The sequence below is a fragment of the Macaca mulatta genome, chromosome 7 (genome assembly GCF_049350105.2).
Source record: "Macaca mulatta isolate MMU2019108-1 chromosome 7, T2T-MMU8v2.0, whole genome shotgun sequence".
Taxonomy (NCBI): Eukaryota; Metazoa; Chordata; class Mammalia; order Primates; family Cercopithecidae; genus Macaca; species Macaca mulatta.
In genome coordinates, this window is record NC_133412.1 from 150,063,144 (window position 1) to 150,078,651 (window position 15,508).

A 15,508-nucleotide genomic window follows, 5' to 3' on the forward strand; every position below is an offset into this window, starting at 1 on the left:
GAGAAATCTTGGAATCTGTGTTTTTTCAAATTTCACAAATAAATATCTTACAACCAGCTCTGTACCATCTGTAACCACTGATTTAAACACAAGAATTTGAATAATTAATCACCTAGTTTTATGCATTGACTAGCTTATTATCTCACTTTATTGGACTGCTAACAGACACAGCCAAACAAGTATTTGTGTTCCAGTGAACGCATTCATTCATTCATTCGTTCACTCACTTTATTAAGGACCTGTTATGTGCCAAGCACTATGTAGGTGGTAGAGATACAAAGCTTATTGAGGGTTCAAAGGAGGAAATTTGGGAATAAGGTTCTATGTCATGTACTTCCCAGAAATCACCAGTGTCTTACATTGCTTAGCAGGGCCACAACTCGGGTAAGGTGAGTGAGCCACTTGCGTTGGTCACAAATGTAAGGAGTGCCAAAATATCATGATGAGCAAAATATCAAGACATTAAATAAAAACAGCATCCAACAGGGATAGAATGGACTGAGGTGAATAAGGTCTAGTCATGTGTGTGCAGGGTCGGATCCTGTCTCTATTTAAAATTACAAACACACCAGGCATGAATCCCAGCACTTTAGGAGGCTGAGATGGGCAGATCACGAGGTCAGGAGTTTGAGACCAGCCTGACCAATATGATGAAACCATGTCGCTACTAAAAATACAAAAATTAGCCGGGCGTGGTGGCGCACACCTGTAATCCCAGCTACTCAGGAGACTGAGGCAGGAGAATTGCTTGAACCCAGGAGACGGAGGTTGCAGTGAGCCGAGATCATGCCACTGCACTCCAGCCTGGGTGACAGAGCAAGACTCCATAAAAAAATTAAAATTAAAATTAAAAAATTAAAATTTAAAAAAACACTTGTTATATATAGATGATTTTGGACTAATTTTGATTTTTTTAGTGTATTAGGATATTCTTCTTCTTGATTACTGAGTTTTTAAGCACCCCTTAAATTTTGCACCCATGGCAAGTGTCTCACTCACAAGTGTCCCAGTCCTGCTGCTTGAACTTGAATGAGCATTTTTAGGATGTTACAGACTCTAGGCACTAGACTGGGGGTTGATGTTGCTAATGAATGCACAGGGTATGCTACCAACTCCTGGAATTTCACGGCAGAGAGAAAAGGCAATGTTAAAGGAGAGGGTAAACAGTTGCCTTGTTCTCTTTTGTCCATGTAATACTTGCTTTAAGTACCCTTCCCTCCTCTCCACTCCCCTCCTCTCCCCTCCCTTCCCTTCCCTTCCTTTCCTTTCCTTTCTTATTTGATTTTATTATTTTATTTTATTTTTGAGATGAAGTCTTGCTCTGTCACCCAGGCTGGAGTGCAGTGGCGTGATCTCGGCTCACTGTGACCTCCACCTCCCAGGTTCAAGCATTTCTCATGCCTCAGCCTCCTGAGTAGCTGGGACCACAGGCGTGCACCATCTTGCCTAATTTTTGTATTCTTAGTAGAGACAGGGTTTTGCCATGTTGGCCAGGCTGGTCTCAAACTCCTGACTTCAGGTGATCCACCCACCTTGGCCTGTAAATGTTCTGGGATTACAGGCATGAGCCACCATGCCCAGGCTCCTTTTCTTTTTTTTTTTAAACAGGACGTTGGTCTGTCACATAGGCTGGAGCGCTGTGGCACCAACATGGCTCACTGCAGCCTCGACCTCCTGGGTTCAAGTGATCCTCCCACCTCAGCCTCCAAAGTATCTGGGACCACAGGTTCATGCCACCATGCCTGGCTAATTTTTCAAAAAATTCTTTGTAGAGGCAAGGACTCACTATGTTGCCCAGGCTGGTCTCAAACTCCTGGGCTCAGGCGATCCTCCCACCTCCGCCTCCCAAAGTTTCTCTGTCTGATTGTTCTAAAGGGAAATGGACTGGGAGGGGTAGAGGGTGGGAGAGGCCATGGTGAACTAGCAGTGCATTGCTGACACACCACCCTCACTACAGGAAATGACTTCAAGGAAGAATCCGCAGCACCGCTCTGCCAAGCCCTGTCGGTAAGAGGCAGGGAGTACAGCCAAGCCACGTGGGTGATGTCCCTGGGAGATCTGGGCAACCTGGGACTGCTATGGGCACAGTGACCTGAGGCTACTTTCACATGTTAGGGACTGGGGAGTGTTTAGACCTTGCCAACTCCAGCAAAAGCCGCAGCAAGTGGTAGAGCTGTTTATATGGCACTAAGTTCTCCCAGCACAGTCCAACAAAAAATGCCTAAGACAATGTCTTCACCTAATTTTTGGTACATCAGAGCCCTGCCATCATACTGCCCTGAGATAAGTAAGATATTTGCAATCAGAAGACAAAAAATCCTTCTCTTTCCCCTGTTTGTTTCTGTAGACCAATTACCGAATTAAGAAGCTGGATCTCAGTCACAACCAATTCTCTGATATAGGAGGGGAGCAACTGGGCCAGATGCTGGGTGAGTCTCCCTGAAGGGACAGCAAAGGGGAGGGATGGGGAGGATTACTTGGCAGAGTTGAATCTCCCTTTTTAACATTATTTTTAAATGTTGTGATTATAAAAGTGATGTAAACCATGCCCAAAAAATATTCAGAATTGGCTGGGTGCAGTGGCTTATGCCTGTAATCCCAGAACTTTGGGAGCCTGAGGCAGGATTGCTCGAGCCCAGGAGTTCAAGACCAGCCTGGGCAACATAGGGAGACCCCTGTCTCTTTAAAATATCAAAAAATTAGCCAGGTATGGTGGTGCACACCTGTAGTCCCAGCTACTTGGAAGGCTGAGGTGGGAGGATCCTTTGAGCCCAGTTAGTCGAGGCTGCAGTGAGCTATAATCATGCCACTCCACTCCAGCCTGGGAAACAGAGACCCTGTCTCAAAAGAAGAAGAAGGAGAGGGAGAGGGAGTCGAAGAAGGAGAGGGAGAGGAAGTGGGAGAGGGAGAGGGAAGGGACAGGGAGAGGAAGTGGGAGGGGGAGAGGGAGGGGGAGAGGGAGAGGGAGGGGGAGAGGGAGAGGGAGGGGGAGAGGGAGAGGGAGGGGGAGAGGGAGGGGAGGGGGAGAGGGAGGGGGAGGGGAGGGGGAGAGGGAGGGGGAGAGGAAGAAGCAGCAGCAGCAAACACCTGAACATGGGAAGCAAAACTTGATGACGATTAGAAGAACATAGAAACAACTAACAACTGGCTGATCTTAGGAAGGCTAATGACTGTTAAGTATGGCCCAGTAAGCATAAACGGTCCAAAAGCAATTGAAAAGTACCTTTTGGGTACTATGCTTATTACCTGGGTGATGAAATGATCAGTACACCAAACCCCTGAGACATGCAATTTACCTATATAACAAACCAGCACATGTACACCTGAACCTAAAAGTTTTAAAAATCCCCATATTTGACAACAATACATTTGAAACATGCATATCATAAAAAGACACATAACCATGAACAAACTTAAAAGACAAGCAACAGGCTGGACATGGTGGCTCATGCCTGTAATCCCAGCACTTTGGGAGGCCGAGGTGGGTGGATCACAAGGTCAAGATATCGAGACCACCCTGGCCAACATGGTGAAACCCCATCTCCACTAAAAACACAAAATTAGCCGAACGTGGTGGTGTGCGCCTGTCGTCCCAGCTACTCGGGAGGTGAGGTAGGAGAATTGCCTGAACCCAACAGGTGGAGGTTGCGGTAAGCTGAGATCGCGCCACTGCACTCCAGCCTGGGCAACAAAAGGAGACTCCGTCTCAAAAACAAAAACAGAAGACAAGCAACAGACAGGGGGTAGACATTTGCAGCATTTATAGAGTACAAAAATTAGTATTCAGAATGTTGATAAAAGATCCTTAGCTCAATTAGACAATGATAAATAGCCTCAATAGAGCAATGGTCAAGGCATATGCATAGCAAAAGAAGAAAGGTGAGTGCCCAAATCTCTTTACTAATTAGAGAAATGAAAGGTTCTCCTTGTCATCTATTAAAGCTGTGAAAGTTTAAAGCCAGTGAATGTCAAAGGCTGCGGACAACCGAGCAAAATAAGAATACTTCCAAGCTGCCAGGCACTTTTGAGAACAACTTGACAATCCTTGGTAAACTTGAAAATGTGTCTATTCTCTGATGCAGAAATTCCCTCCCATCAAGGGGAATTGTCTCAGAGAAGCTCTCACACGTACACAGAGAAATGTGTGAGGAGGTTATTACAGCATCGTCATAAAAGAGAAAAAAAAATAGTAACAACCTAAATAGTCATCCCCAGGCAAATGATTAGAAAAAAGGAAGTTGTCACAGGAGTCTAAGCAAGACAGGAAAATAGCTTGAGCTCAGGGAGGAGGCGGGGATAGAGAAGAGTGAATGAATTCAGAATATATTTTGGGAGTAAAGCCAAAAGGACTTGCTGATGTGAAGAATGGGGGAAAGAGAGAGAGAGATAGACTCATGGTCATTTTGCTTCAGCTATTGGTTGGATGACGGTGTTGTTTACGTGGATGGAGACAACTCAGGGAGCAACAGAGACAGGAGGGACAGGAGATAGGAGCCCCGTTTTCCATTTTGGCTACGTGATGTTTGCAATGGCCATTTGACACCTACATAGAGAAGTCAGGTAGATGGTGTGCTGTATGAGTTTAGAGCTTGGTGAAGAGATCAGGGCTGAAGATACACATTTGTGGGTCATAGGTATATAGATGTATTTAAAACCATGAGGCAAGATGAGGTCATCTAGGCAGGGAGTATAGACAGAGAGTTGAGTAGGTGGCCATCGAACTGACCTTTGGGTCACTCCAACATTTTTAGGTTTCACAGAGGAGGAAGAGGAGCCTGAGGAGTGGTCAGTCAAATAGGAGGGATACCAGAAAAGTGAGGTGGCAGGAGCCAAGGAAGGGAGCAGTTCAGGAAGAAGGTCGGCAGTTGCGTCAAATGCTGTTGAGAGGTCAAATAAGACAAGGATAAAATAGTGACCATGGCACTTGGCAGCATGGAGAGTTAGTGGCTTTGAAAGTACTATTTTAACTATTCACAGTAACAAAGACATGGAATCAACCTAAATGCCCATCAATGGTAGACTGGATAACAACAACAACAAAAATGTGGTGCATATACACCATGGAATACAATACAGTCACACACACACAAAAAAACCAAAACAGTGAAATCATGTTCTTGGCAGGAACAGGGATGGAGCTGGAGGCCATTATCCTTAGCAAACTAATGTAGGAACAGAAAACCAAATACCACCTGTTCTCAATTATAAGTGGGAGCTAAATGATGAGAACACACGAACACAGAGAGGGGAACAGACACTGGGGACTAACTGAGGGAGGAGGGAGAGGAACGGGAAAAATAATGACTACTAGGCCTAATACTTGGGTGATGAAATAATCTGTGCAACAAACTCTGTGACACAAGTTTACCTATATAACAAACCTGCACATGTACCCCTGAACTTAAAATTTAAAAAAAAAGAAGAAGTGCTGTTTTAGCAGAGTGGGTGAGTATGGAAACCCAACTGGAGGAGGTTGAGTTGAAAATGGAGGCCTGGCACAGTGGCTCATGCCTGTAATCCCAGTGCTTTGGGAGGCTAAGATGGGAAGCCAGGAGCTCAACACCAGCTTGGGCAACATAGTGAGACCCTCTCTCTACAAAAAATTCAAAAATTAGGCCGGGCACAGTGTCTCACACCTGTAATCCCAGCAGTTTGGGAGGCTGAGGCGGGTGGATCACCTGAGGTCAGGAGTTCAAGACCAGCCTGGCCTTGAGGCAGATGCTGCAGTGAGACGAGATCCTGCTGAAGCCTAGGTGACAGAATGAGACTTCATCTCAAAAAAAAAAAAAAAAAAAAATCAAATATTAGCTGGGCATGGTGGCACATGCCTATAGTCCCAGCTACTCGGGAGGCTGAGGTGGGAGAGTTGCTTGAGCCCAGGAGTTAGAGGTTATAGAAAGCTGTGATCATGCCACTGCACTCCAGCCTGAGCAACAGAGTGAGACTCTGTCCTCTAAAAATAAAAAGAAAATAGGATGCAAAGCAAAAAGAACACTATAGGCAACTGCAGAAGTTCTGCTGGGAAAGTTGGAACAGAAACAGGGGGCAGGAGCCAAGGGAGACACAGAGTCCAAGGAGGGTTCTTAAGGATGGAAAATGCTGAGAGGAAGAAAGAAGAAACTGATGCTACAGAAGAAGAAGGAGGTAATTACAGGAGCAAAGTCCATGAGAAGGCTGCAGGCAATGGAGTCCAGAACAGAAGTGCAGAGCTCGCCGGCCTGAGAGAGCTGGAGGGACAGTTCATTCATGGAAAAACAGACGAGGAAAGGGTGGTGCAGGTGCAGGTAAGTGGATAGATTTCACGGTGGCATTTGAAGCCTGTCATTGCTGCTATTTTCTCAGTGAAGTAGGAGGCAAGATCTTCAGCTGAAAGTTCAGTTCATACCACTAGGGTTGATGGGAGGGCAGGCGTTATAAAATACCATGTAGGAGGGAGAAGCAACATGTAATGGAAGCACCTTTCCATGTGGGGCAGTTTGAGTCTCTGTCTGAAAGCTGAGGTCATAAATTTAACATGAGACAGACTGTGCTCTCTTTTTTGTTTTGTTTTTGACACAGAGTCTCACTCTGTCGCCCAGGCTGGGTGGAATGCAATGCACGATCTTGGCTCACTGCAGCGTCTGCCTCCCGGGTTCAAGCAATTCTCATGCCTCAACCTCCTGAGTAGCTGGGATTATATGTCCAAGCCATCACGCCCAGCTAATTTTTTTTTTTTTTTTAAGTTTTATTTTTAGTAGAGACGGGGTTTCATCATGTTGGTCAGGCTGGTCTGGAACTCCTGACCTCGTGATCTGCCCCCGTTGGCCTCCTGAAGTGCTGGGACTACAGGCATGAGCCATCACGCCCAGCTAATTTTTTTGTATTTTTGGTAGAGATGGGTTTTCACCATGTTGGCCAGGCTGGTCTCCAACTCCTGACCTTAAGTGATCCACCCTCCTTGGCCTCCCAAAGTGCTGGGATTATAGATGTGAGCCACTGTGCCCGGCCTGTGCCCTCTTTTAAGATTGTTATAATCGTACTGCAAATGCAGCTTTTAAAAACACTTACTATTGCTGGGCGCAGTAGCTCATGCCTGTAATCCCAACACTTTCGGAGACTGAGGCGGGTGGACCACCTGAGGTCAGGAGTTCAAGACCAGCCTGGCCAATATGGTGAAATCCCGTCTCTACTAAAAATACAAAAAAATTAGCTGGACGTGGTGACTTGGGCATATAATCCCAGCTACTCGGGAGGGTGAGGAAGGAGAATCACTTGAACCTGAGAGGCGGAGGTTGCAGTGAGCAGAGATCGTGCCATTGCACTCCAGCCTGGGCAACAAGAGCGAAATTCTGTCTCAAAAAAAAAAAAAAAAACACATTATTTGAAGTGATTGCTATGTGACAGGCATCATGTTGGGCATTTTACATCGATCCTCATAAAAACTCTATATAGGTTGATATCTCCATTGTACAGATAAGGAAACAGAGGTAAAGGAAGGATAAGTAACCTGCCTGAAATCACACGTGTAGTAAGTGGTGAGATCAGAATTACAATCTAACTTGTGTGGCCATTTGAGTGATGCGGGTGTGCAAGGTGTAGCTTAAATGAGGGAACTGGCAGAGAAGAGGAAATAAGGGTAAGAAGAGAGTGAGGGAGAGAGGGGAGGGGTTAATGAAGGCAGGAGAAAGTTTGTTCCCAAAATTATATAAGGTATTGTGCACTTTTTACTAAAAACTCACACCGAGGGTTGACACAAAGAGAAGCATGATCAGAACATAGTGCACTGTTCATAAAAAATAAGAAATAGGCCAGCTGCAGTGGCTCATGCCTATAATCCCAGCACTTTGGGAGGCCGAGGCGGGTGGATCATCTGAGGTGAGGAGTTCCAGACCAGCCTGGCCAACATGATGAAACCCTGTCTCTATTAAAAATACAAAATATTAGCTGGGCGTGGTGGCGGGTGCCTATAATCCCAGCTACCCGGGAGGCTGAAGCAGTATAATCACTTGTACCCAGGAGGCGGAGGTTGCAGCGAGCCGAGATTGAGCCATTGCACTCCAGCCTGGCAACAAGAGCAAAACTCTGTCTCAAAAAAAAAAAAAAAGAAAAAGAAAAAGAAAAGAAATAAGACATTATTCCTGGGCCAGAGGCCTAAAGGCAATTCCTCCCGTTCAGTAGTGGTTCAAGAGGACTTTAGACTTTCTGTCAGTGGCCTCCTTAGCATAACTGTCCTACCCAAATAAAAACAACAATAATAGTGTGTTTAAATAGGATCTTCCAACCCTGTGGAACATGTAAGCAAAATCATCTTCAGGTCAAAACAAAAGTATGATTTCTGTGCAAACCCAGCTTCTCACCAAGCCTGATGCCTCCCCACTTCCAACTCATTGTGCCCCTGAGCCTCTCCTGGAGAGAAATTCTGGAGTCACCACTGCAGCCATGGCCTGCCATGATAAAGACATCACATGACGTAATACGCCAGGTCCATCACAGCCTTCCTGTGTAAATGCAGCCACTGAAGATGTTTTCCAGCTGCTTCTGTCTATTTTAATTCTTAGTATTCCACCAGATAAATAATTCTTGCTTTTATTTATTTATTTATTTTTGAGATGCAGTCTTGCTCTGTCACCCAGGCTGGAGTGCAATGGCGCCATCTTGGCTCACTGCAACCTCCGCCTCCCAGGTTTGATCAATTCTCCTGCCTCAGCCTCCTGAGCAGCTGGGACTACATGTGTGAGTCACCAAGCCCAGTGAATTTTTGTATTTTTAGTAGAGACAGAGACAGGGTTTCACCATGTTGGCCAGGCTGGTCTCAAACTCCTGACCTCTGGTGATCTACCTGCCTCGGCCTCCCAAAGTGCTGAGATTACAGGTAAGCCACCACGCCCGGCCAAATAATTCTTACTTTTTTTTTTTTTTTTTTTTTGAGACAGAGTCTCGCTCCGTCGCCAGGCTGGAATACAGTGGCGCAATCTCGGCTCACTGCAACCTCTGCCTCCCAGGTTCAAGCGATTCTCCTGCCTCGGCCTCTCAAGTAGCTGGGACTAAAGGCACACGCCACCACACCCAGCTAATTTTAGTATTTTTAATGAAGACGCAATTTCACCATGTTGGCCAGGATGGTCTCGATCTCTTGACCTCGTGATCGGCCCACCTTGGCCTCCCAAAGTGCTGGGATTACAGGCGTGATCCACTGTGCCCGGCTAATTCTTACTTTTATAAATGATGCCATGGTAAACATCTACAAGCACCTTGCTCTTCCCATATTCTGTGCTGTCGTCTTAGGTAGAGTCTCAGAGGTGAGTGACAGAGTATGCACATTTTAATGGGAAAATATTTGTGATCAGATAATATCTGCCAAATAGACTATACCAATTTCCTTCCCACCTAAACTGTGTAAGGAGGATTATTTCACCACATCTTTGCCAGCTTTGGGGATCATCTTTCAATTTTGTGTTTAAATGAATAACTGAAAAAATTATTATCTGAGAATTTTACTTTGCATGACCACTGAGTGGTCTTTATCCCCAATGTCGTGGGCATCTGTTAACTCTGAGAATGGGTTCTCTGGGCTGTGGGAGATGCTAAGCCAATTCCCTCCCTGTTTCAGCCATCAATGTGGGGCTCACGTCACTGGATCTGAGCTGGAATAACTTCCATACAAGGGGAGCTGTGGCCTTGTGCAATGGTCTCCGGGTAAGGCACTCTCCAGGAGTGGTGGGTGGAGTCCAGTTGAAGATAGCCAGGGCCTCCCATTCTGCCATCCTAAGCCTCTTCCTCATGGTCACCATCAATGAGGGTGTACTGAGCTCTCATCACACTTGAAAATACTTTTCAAGTTATTGGTCTCCCTCCCACAATTCCTGGATGCACGTTATTCTTTTTTTTTTTTTTTTTTTTTTTTTTTGAGATGGAGTCTCACTGTGTGGCCCAGGCTGGAGTGCAGTGGTGCATTCTCCGCTCACTGCAACCACCACCTCCTGGGTTCAAGCGATTCTCCTGCCTCAGCCCCCTGAGTAGCTGAGACTACAGGTGTCCGCCACCATGCCCAGCTAATTTTTGTATTTTTAGTAGAAACGTGGTTTCACCATATTGGCCAGGCCGGTCTCGAACTCTCGACCTTGTGGTCCGCCCGCCTCCCAAAGTGCTGGGATTACAGGTGTGAGCCACCGCGCCTGGACTGCACATTATTCTTTAGTATAAATCATATCTGCTGAGGCCAGAGTGGCATCTTTGGATACACTTCAAGAGGGCAGTTTAATTAGTGGGTAGGGAATGACCAGAAGCCAAAGGGAGGGAGTCTCATGAGCACTTGAGACTGAGCCCAGCTGGGAGCTCTGAATGATCTGGCAAATCCATCGGTCCTGGGGACCACTGAGCGCCCAGTCTGGATGCCAACAGCGGGTAGAAGTCAGGGCCCTTGTGGTTGGATGAGTCACGCGCAACCTTGATGCTGGTGCTGTTCTCCCCTCTTCCTGGAGGGTAATGTGACCCTGACAAAGCTGGATCTCTCCATGAATGGCCTTGGGAATGAGGGGGCTGTGGCCCTAGGGGAGGTCCTCCGACTCAACAGCTGCCTGGTCTACCTGGATGTCGGCGGCAATGACATCGGCAATGAAGGGGCCTCCAAAATCAGCAAAGGACTGGAATCCAATGAAAGCCTCAGAGTTCTGAAGGTAGTCTTCAGCTGGAAAGGGGCTATTTTGTGTGTGTGTCTCTGTGTGTGTGTGTGTGTGTGTGTGTTGGGGTGAGTTGGGGGCTGCATAATACTGGAGAGAATAATTGGGAACATCTGTACTTCATATATGCATGTATTTTTTTTTACACCTCTTGGCTGTAAATGCAGTGACCATGCTCTACTATGTGCTCCCTGGTGCACTACAGATCTTCCTAACAGGGCTTCCTTCCTCCCATCTGGGTCTCCTTCAGGATCTCCACACTGCCACCAGAGTGTGCTTTTTTCTTCTTTTGAGACAGGGTCTGGCTCTGTCCCCCAGGCTGGAGTGCTGTGGTGCAATCTCAGCTCACCGCAACCTCCGCCTCCCAGGTTCAAACCGTCCTCCCACCTCAGTCTCCTAAAGTGCTGGGATTACAGGCATGAGCCACTGTGCCTAGCCCTCAGAATGTGCTTTTTAAACACAAATCTGACGTCCATTCCCCTTCCTTCAGCCCCTCAGTCTCCTGTCTTTCAGCTTAGACCCCCGCATGGCTTCCTGTTGCTCAGATCCCGTTCGCTGAGCCCCAAGTGCCCCTCCAGCCTCAGTCCACCCGGTGCTCTCCCTTGCTCTGCACCCAAGACCCCCTGGTCTTCTCTCCGCTCCTTTCCTCCTACCACAGAGGCTTGGCTGCTCCCCCTCCACTTGCTTGCTGCTGGGATCCTCCGTCTAGGGGACCTGCTCCCAGAGCTCTGCTCCCTACTTCCCATAGAACTTGCTGCCCTTTCTAATTCCATGTACATAAGGGCTCTTTGCTCACCTGTCATCCCCTCAAATGTGAAAGCTTCATCAAAACGAAGACTGTGTTTGGGCCAGGTACGGTGGCTCATGCCTGTAATCCCAGCCCTTTGGGAGGCCAAAGTGGGTGGATCACTTGAGGTCAGGAGTTCAAGACCAGTGTGGCCAACATGGTGAAACCTTGTCTCTAATAAAAATATAAGGCCGGGCGCGGTGGCTCAAGCCTGTAATCCCAGCGCTTTGGGAGGCCAAGATGGGCAGATCACGAGGTCAGGAGATCCAGACCATCCTGGCTAACACAGTGAAACTCCGTCTCTACTAAAAAAATACAAAAAACTAGCCAGGCGAGGTGGCGGGCGCCTATAGTCCTAGCTATTCGGGAGGCTGAGGCAGGAGAATGGAGTGAACCTGGGAGGCGGAGCTTGCAGTGAGTTGAGATCCAGCCACTGCACTCCAGCCTGGGTGACAGAGTGAGACTCCATTTCAAAAAAAAAAAAAAAAAATACAAAATTAGCCAGGCGTGGTTGTGCATGCTTGTAATCCCAGCTACTTGGGAGGCTGAGGCAGGAGAATCACTGAACCCAGGAGATGGAGGTTGCGGTGAGCCGAGACCATGCCACTGCACTCCAGCCTGGGTGACAGAGCGAGACTCTGTCTCAAAAATGATCGAAGACTGTTTGGTTTTCCCATCATTAAACTCCTTATACCTAGTCCCTCATACCTAACATAGTGTTGGGCACATAGTAGAAGCCCAGTGAATATTCATCAAATGAATGAATTAATGAATACATATTTCATTTTAAATTAATTTACTTGTAGATGCTAATTTATAATATAGATGCTATTGAGTGGTTGGAAAATAAATGAAAGGTGAGGACTTCTATTAATCATCTCCCTTTCTGCGGCTCCTGCCAAGAGCCAGCTCTCATTACTCATAGCCTCACCTGGTAATGTGGGCTCTGTTAGCCCCACTTGTCAGATGAGAAAACTGAGGTTGTGTGACTTGCTTATGCCACACAAGTAGCAGGAGGCAGAGGGAAGCCTGCTCTACCTGGTTTTCCATGGCAACTCCAACTCCTCAATATGTGAGGGTGACTGGGGAGACCACAGATGTGAGGGTCCTAAAGAAAAAAAAACAGTAAGGAAACGGTGAGGAAGGGGATGCCATCTGAGAGGACAACCATGAGGAGCTGCTAAGAGGACAGGAGGAAGCCAGATTCTGACAGGCAGGGGCACAGTGACTACAGACCAAACAGATTGGCCATCTAGTGACCAGGAGATCTGGGAGTCCCAGCTGGGGTGGAGCGGGGCCAGGTATAACTCAGACAGAGACTGACCCAGGCTGTGGGTGGCTCAGTCCCATTGGCTGAGGAAGCCAGAGACAGTCTGAGAAACTGAATTTTAAAAGACTAAGCAGTTGCCTCAGCAAAATGGCAATAGGGGTCTTTGCTGTTTTGTGGGTATACATGGTTTAAACCATTTTTTGCCGCTTTTCTCATTTTTCCACAATGACCATACGTAATGAATATATTTCAATTTTCTAAAATGTTTTAGAAGTAAAAGAGAAAAGTTTAAGACAAAACTCTTAGTTTGGCCACCATGGAAACCACATCAACTTTGCCACAGGAATTATCTCTGGGTCTCCACATCCAGCCCTGGTGCCCATTTCCCCTAAACTTGAAAAAATAAGGAATTCCCATTAGGAAGTGAGTCCAGCAAAGGATTCTAGATGCTGAGCTCCACGAGGCCTGGGCCCCAGTCTGCATTTTCTTACGGGAGTATATCAGAGCCTGGGACACAGCTGACATATACTAGGTGCTCAGTAAGAGTTTTGGCTGCCTCATCATGAAGCCACTTAGCTGAAAGCCTTCAATAATAAGAATTATTGTTCATTGACGGCATACTGCTTACCAGGCACTCATTTTAATGCTTTGCCTGAATTGGTATGGTAAGTCCTCAGAGCAGCCATAGGTGATAAGTACAAAGCGATCAGGGAATTAATGAAATGCCAGGCAGCTGGTAAGCAAAGCCACCAGGCTCCAGAGTCCCTTCCGTTAACTTCTATCCATGCCTCAGCAGCTCCTAGCACCACTGGGATAATGTCCTTGTTCCTTCTCCAAGCCTATAAGGTTCTCCACGATGTGGTCCATCCCAGCTCTGCGGCCTCATTCTCTCTGCTTCTGCTCACAAACATCTCATGCTGTTTCACACCCCTATGCCTTTGCACTTGCCTACTCCTTTTTCTTTTTTGGTGAATCTTGTTTCCTCCTCTGGTTTTGCCCCCCTTCCTCAGACCTCACTAATCCTCATTAGTCCTGCAAGGCTTAGCTCCATGGTTCCCTCCCCTATGCTGCATGCTCATTTCCTTGCTCCTGCAGTACCCAGGTGTACCTCTGTCACTGCTGTCATAACACTTCTGATGCTATTGGCTTGTTTGCCTTTCTCCCCCAGTTACAGTGTTAAGCTACCCAAAGGCAGAAACCTTGCCATGTCTGCCTATGTGTCCCTCAGTGCTTAGTCCAATAGCTGGCATATGGCAAGCCTCTAATTAATATGTGCTGAGTGGGTGGATGGATGGATGGATGGATGAGCAGTGAGATGAAGAGATGACTGGCTGGATAGATGGATGGATGGATGACAGGTGGATGGATGAGTAAATGCACAGGGAGATGAATGGATGGATGGATAAATAGATGGTTGGATAGATAGATGGTTGGATAAATGAGCAGTTGGATGGATAGATCTGTGGGTGGATGGATGGATGGATGAGCAGTGAGTTGGATAAGTGAGTGGATGGATGGATGGATGGATGGATGGATGGATGGATGGATGAGCAGTGAGATGAACAGATGGCTGGCTGGATGGATGGATGGCTAGATGGATGGATGGATGACAGGTGGATGGATGAGTAGATGCACAGGTAGATGAATGGATGGATGGATCGATAGATGGTTGGATAGATAGATGGTTGGATAAATGAGCAGTTGGATGGATAGATCTGTGGGTGGATGGATGGATGGATGAGCAGTGAGTTGGATAAGTGAGTGGATGGATGGATGGATGGATGGATGGATGGATGGATGGATGAGAGGTGGATGGATGAGAAGATGAACAGGTGAATGAATAGATAGATGGTTGGGTGGATGAGCAGTGAGATGGACAGATGAGTGGGTGGGTGGATGGATGCATGGAGGGGAGAGCAGTGAGATGGATAAGTTGGTGGTTGGATGAATGGATGGATGGATGGACGGATGGATGAGCAGTGAGATGGATGAGTAAATAAGTGGATGAATGGATAGATAGATGGATGGATGAGCAGTAAGATGGACAGATGGTGGGTGGGTGGGTGGATGGATGGATGGATGGATGGATGGATCAGCAGTGAAATAGGCAGACAGATGGATAAACAAACAGACGGACAAGTAGATAATTACTTACAGAGAAGTCTGGGTATGAGACAGATGTTGTGATTTGATGAGATGTAGCAACTGTGCTCTGGGCCAGCCTCATCCTCCCATCTCAGCCTCCTCTTGTCTTGATTCTCCCTCTATAGCTTTTCCTGAATCCCATAAGTATGGATGGGGCTATTTTACTTATCCTGGCTATCAAGAGGAACCCCAAATCCAGGATGGAAGAGCTTGATATTTCCGTAAGTGATCAAATGGTAGTTGCTTGTGTCTGGGCACAAGCTAGTGACCCCGTCCACTCTATACTCTGTGTTGGCCGGAGCCAACAACTCTATCCCTCACAGGCCCTCACACAAGTGCTCCATGAAAGGGTCACTTCTTTTGTTACAACTCTACCCTCTCCAGGGATCCTTTTAGGAAGCGTAGCTATTTAGTCAGTAACATCATAGTGAGAAATAATTTACCAGATGCTAGAAACTAGGGCTATGAAAACCTGAGAGTAGAGATAAGGAAATGCCAAAAAGAAAGGCAGGAGGACTCCAAAACAGAATTCTTTAACATCAGCTTTTCTGATGGAGTGGCCCTGGGTCCCAGAATGTTTCCAGAATCACAAAATTTGTAGAATCTGGGTATTAAAACACATACTTTATTTTCATTTCATGAGTTGGC

The 15,508-nt window shown here is 46.8% G+C and overlaps 2 protein-coding genes across 8 annotated transcripts in view; one reads left to right on the top strand and one right to left on the bottom strand.

The window, feature by feature from the left end:
- ANGEL1 (angel homolog 1) overlaps positions 1 to 15,508 on the bottom strand; it is a 75,774-nt gene that overhangs the window by 54,112 nt on the left and 6,154 nt on the right. The gene's annotated exons all lie outside the window — the stretch shown is intronic.
- Positions 1 to 15,508, top strand: part of LRRC74A (leucine rich repeat containing 74A) — a 43,096-nt gene that overhangs the window by 15,143 nt on the left and 12,445 nt on the right. The window contains exons 5-9 of the mRNA XM_077941550.1: positions 1,958 to 2,007; positions 2,348 to 2,429; positions 9,590 to 9,675; positions 10,482 to 10,655; positions 14,986 to 15,081. Coding sequence (XP_077797676.1) covers positions 1,958 to 2,007; positions 2,348 to 2,429; positions 9,590 to 9,675; positions 10,482 to 10,655; positions 14,986 to 15,081 — 488 coding nt within the window. The remainder of the gene's footprint in view (positions 1 to 1,957; positions 2,008 to 2,347; positions 2,430 to 9,589; positions 9,676 to 10,481; positions 10,656 to 14,985; positions 15,082 to 15,508) is intronic.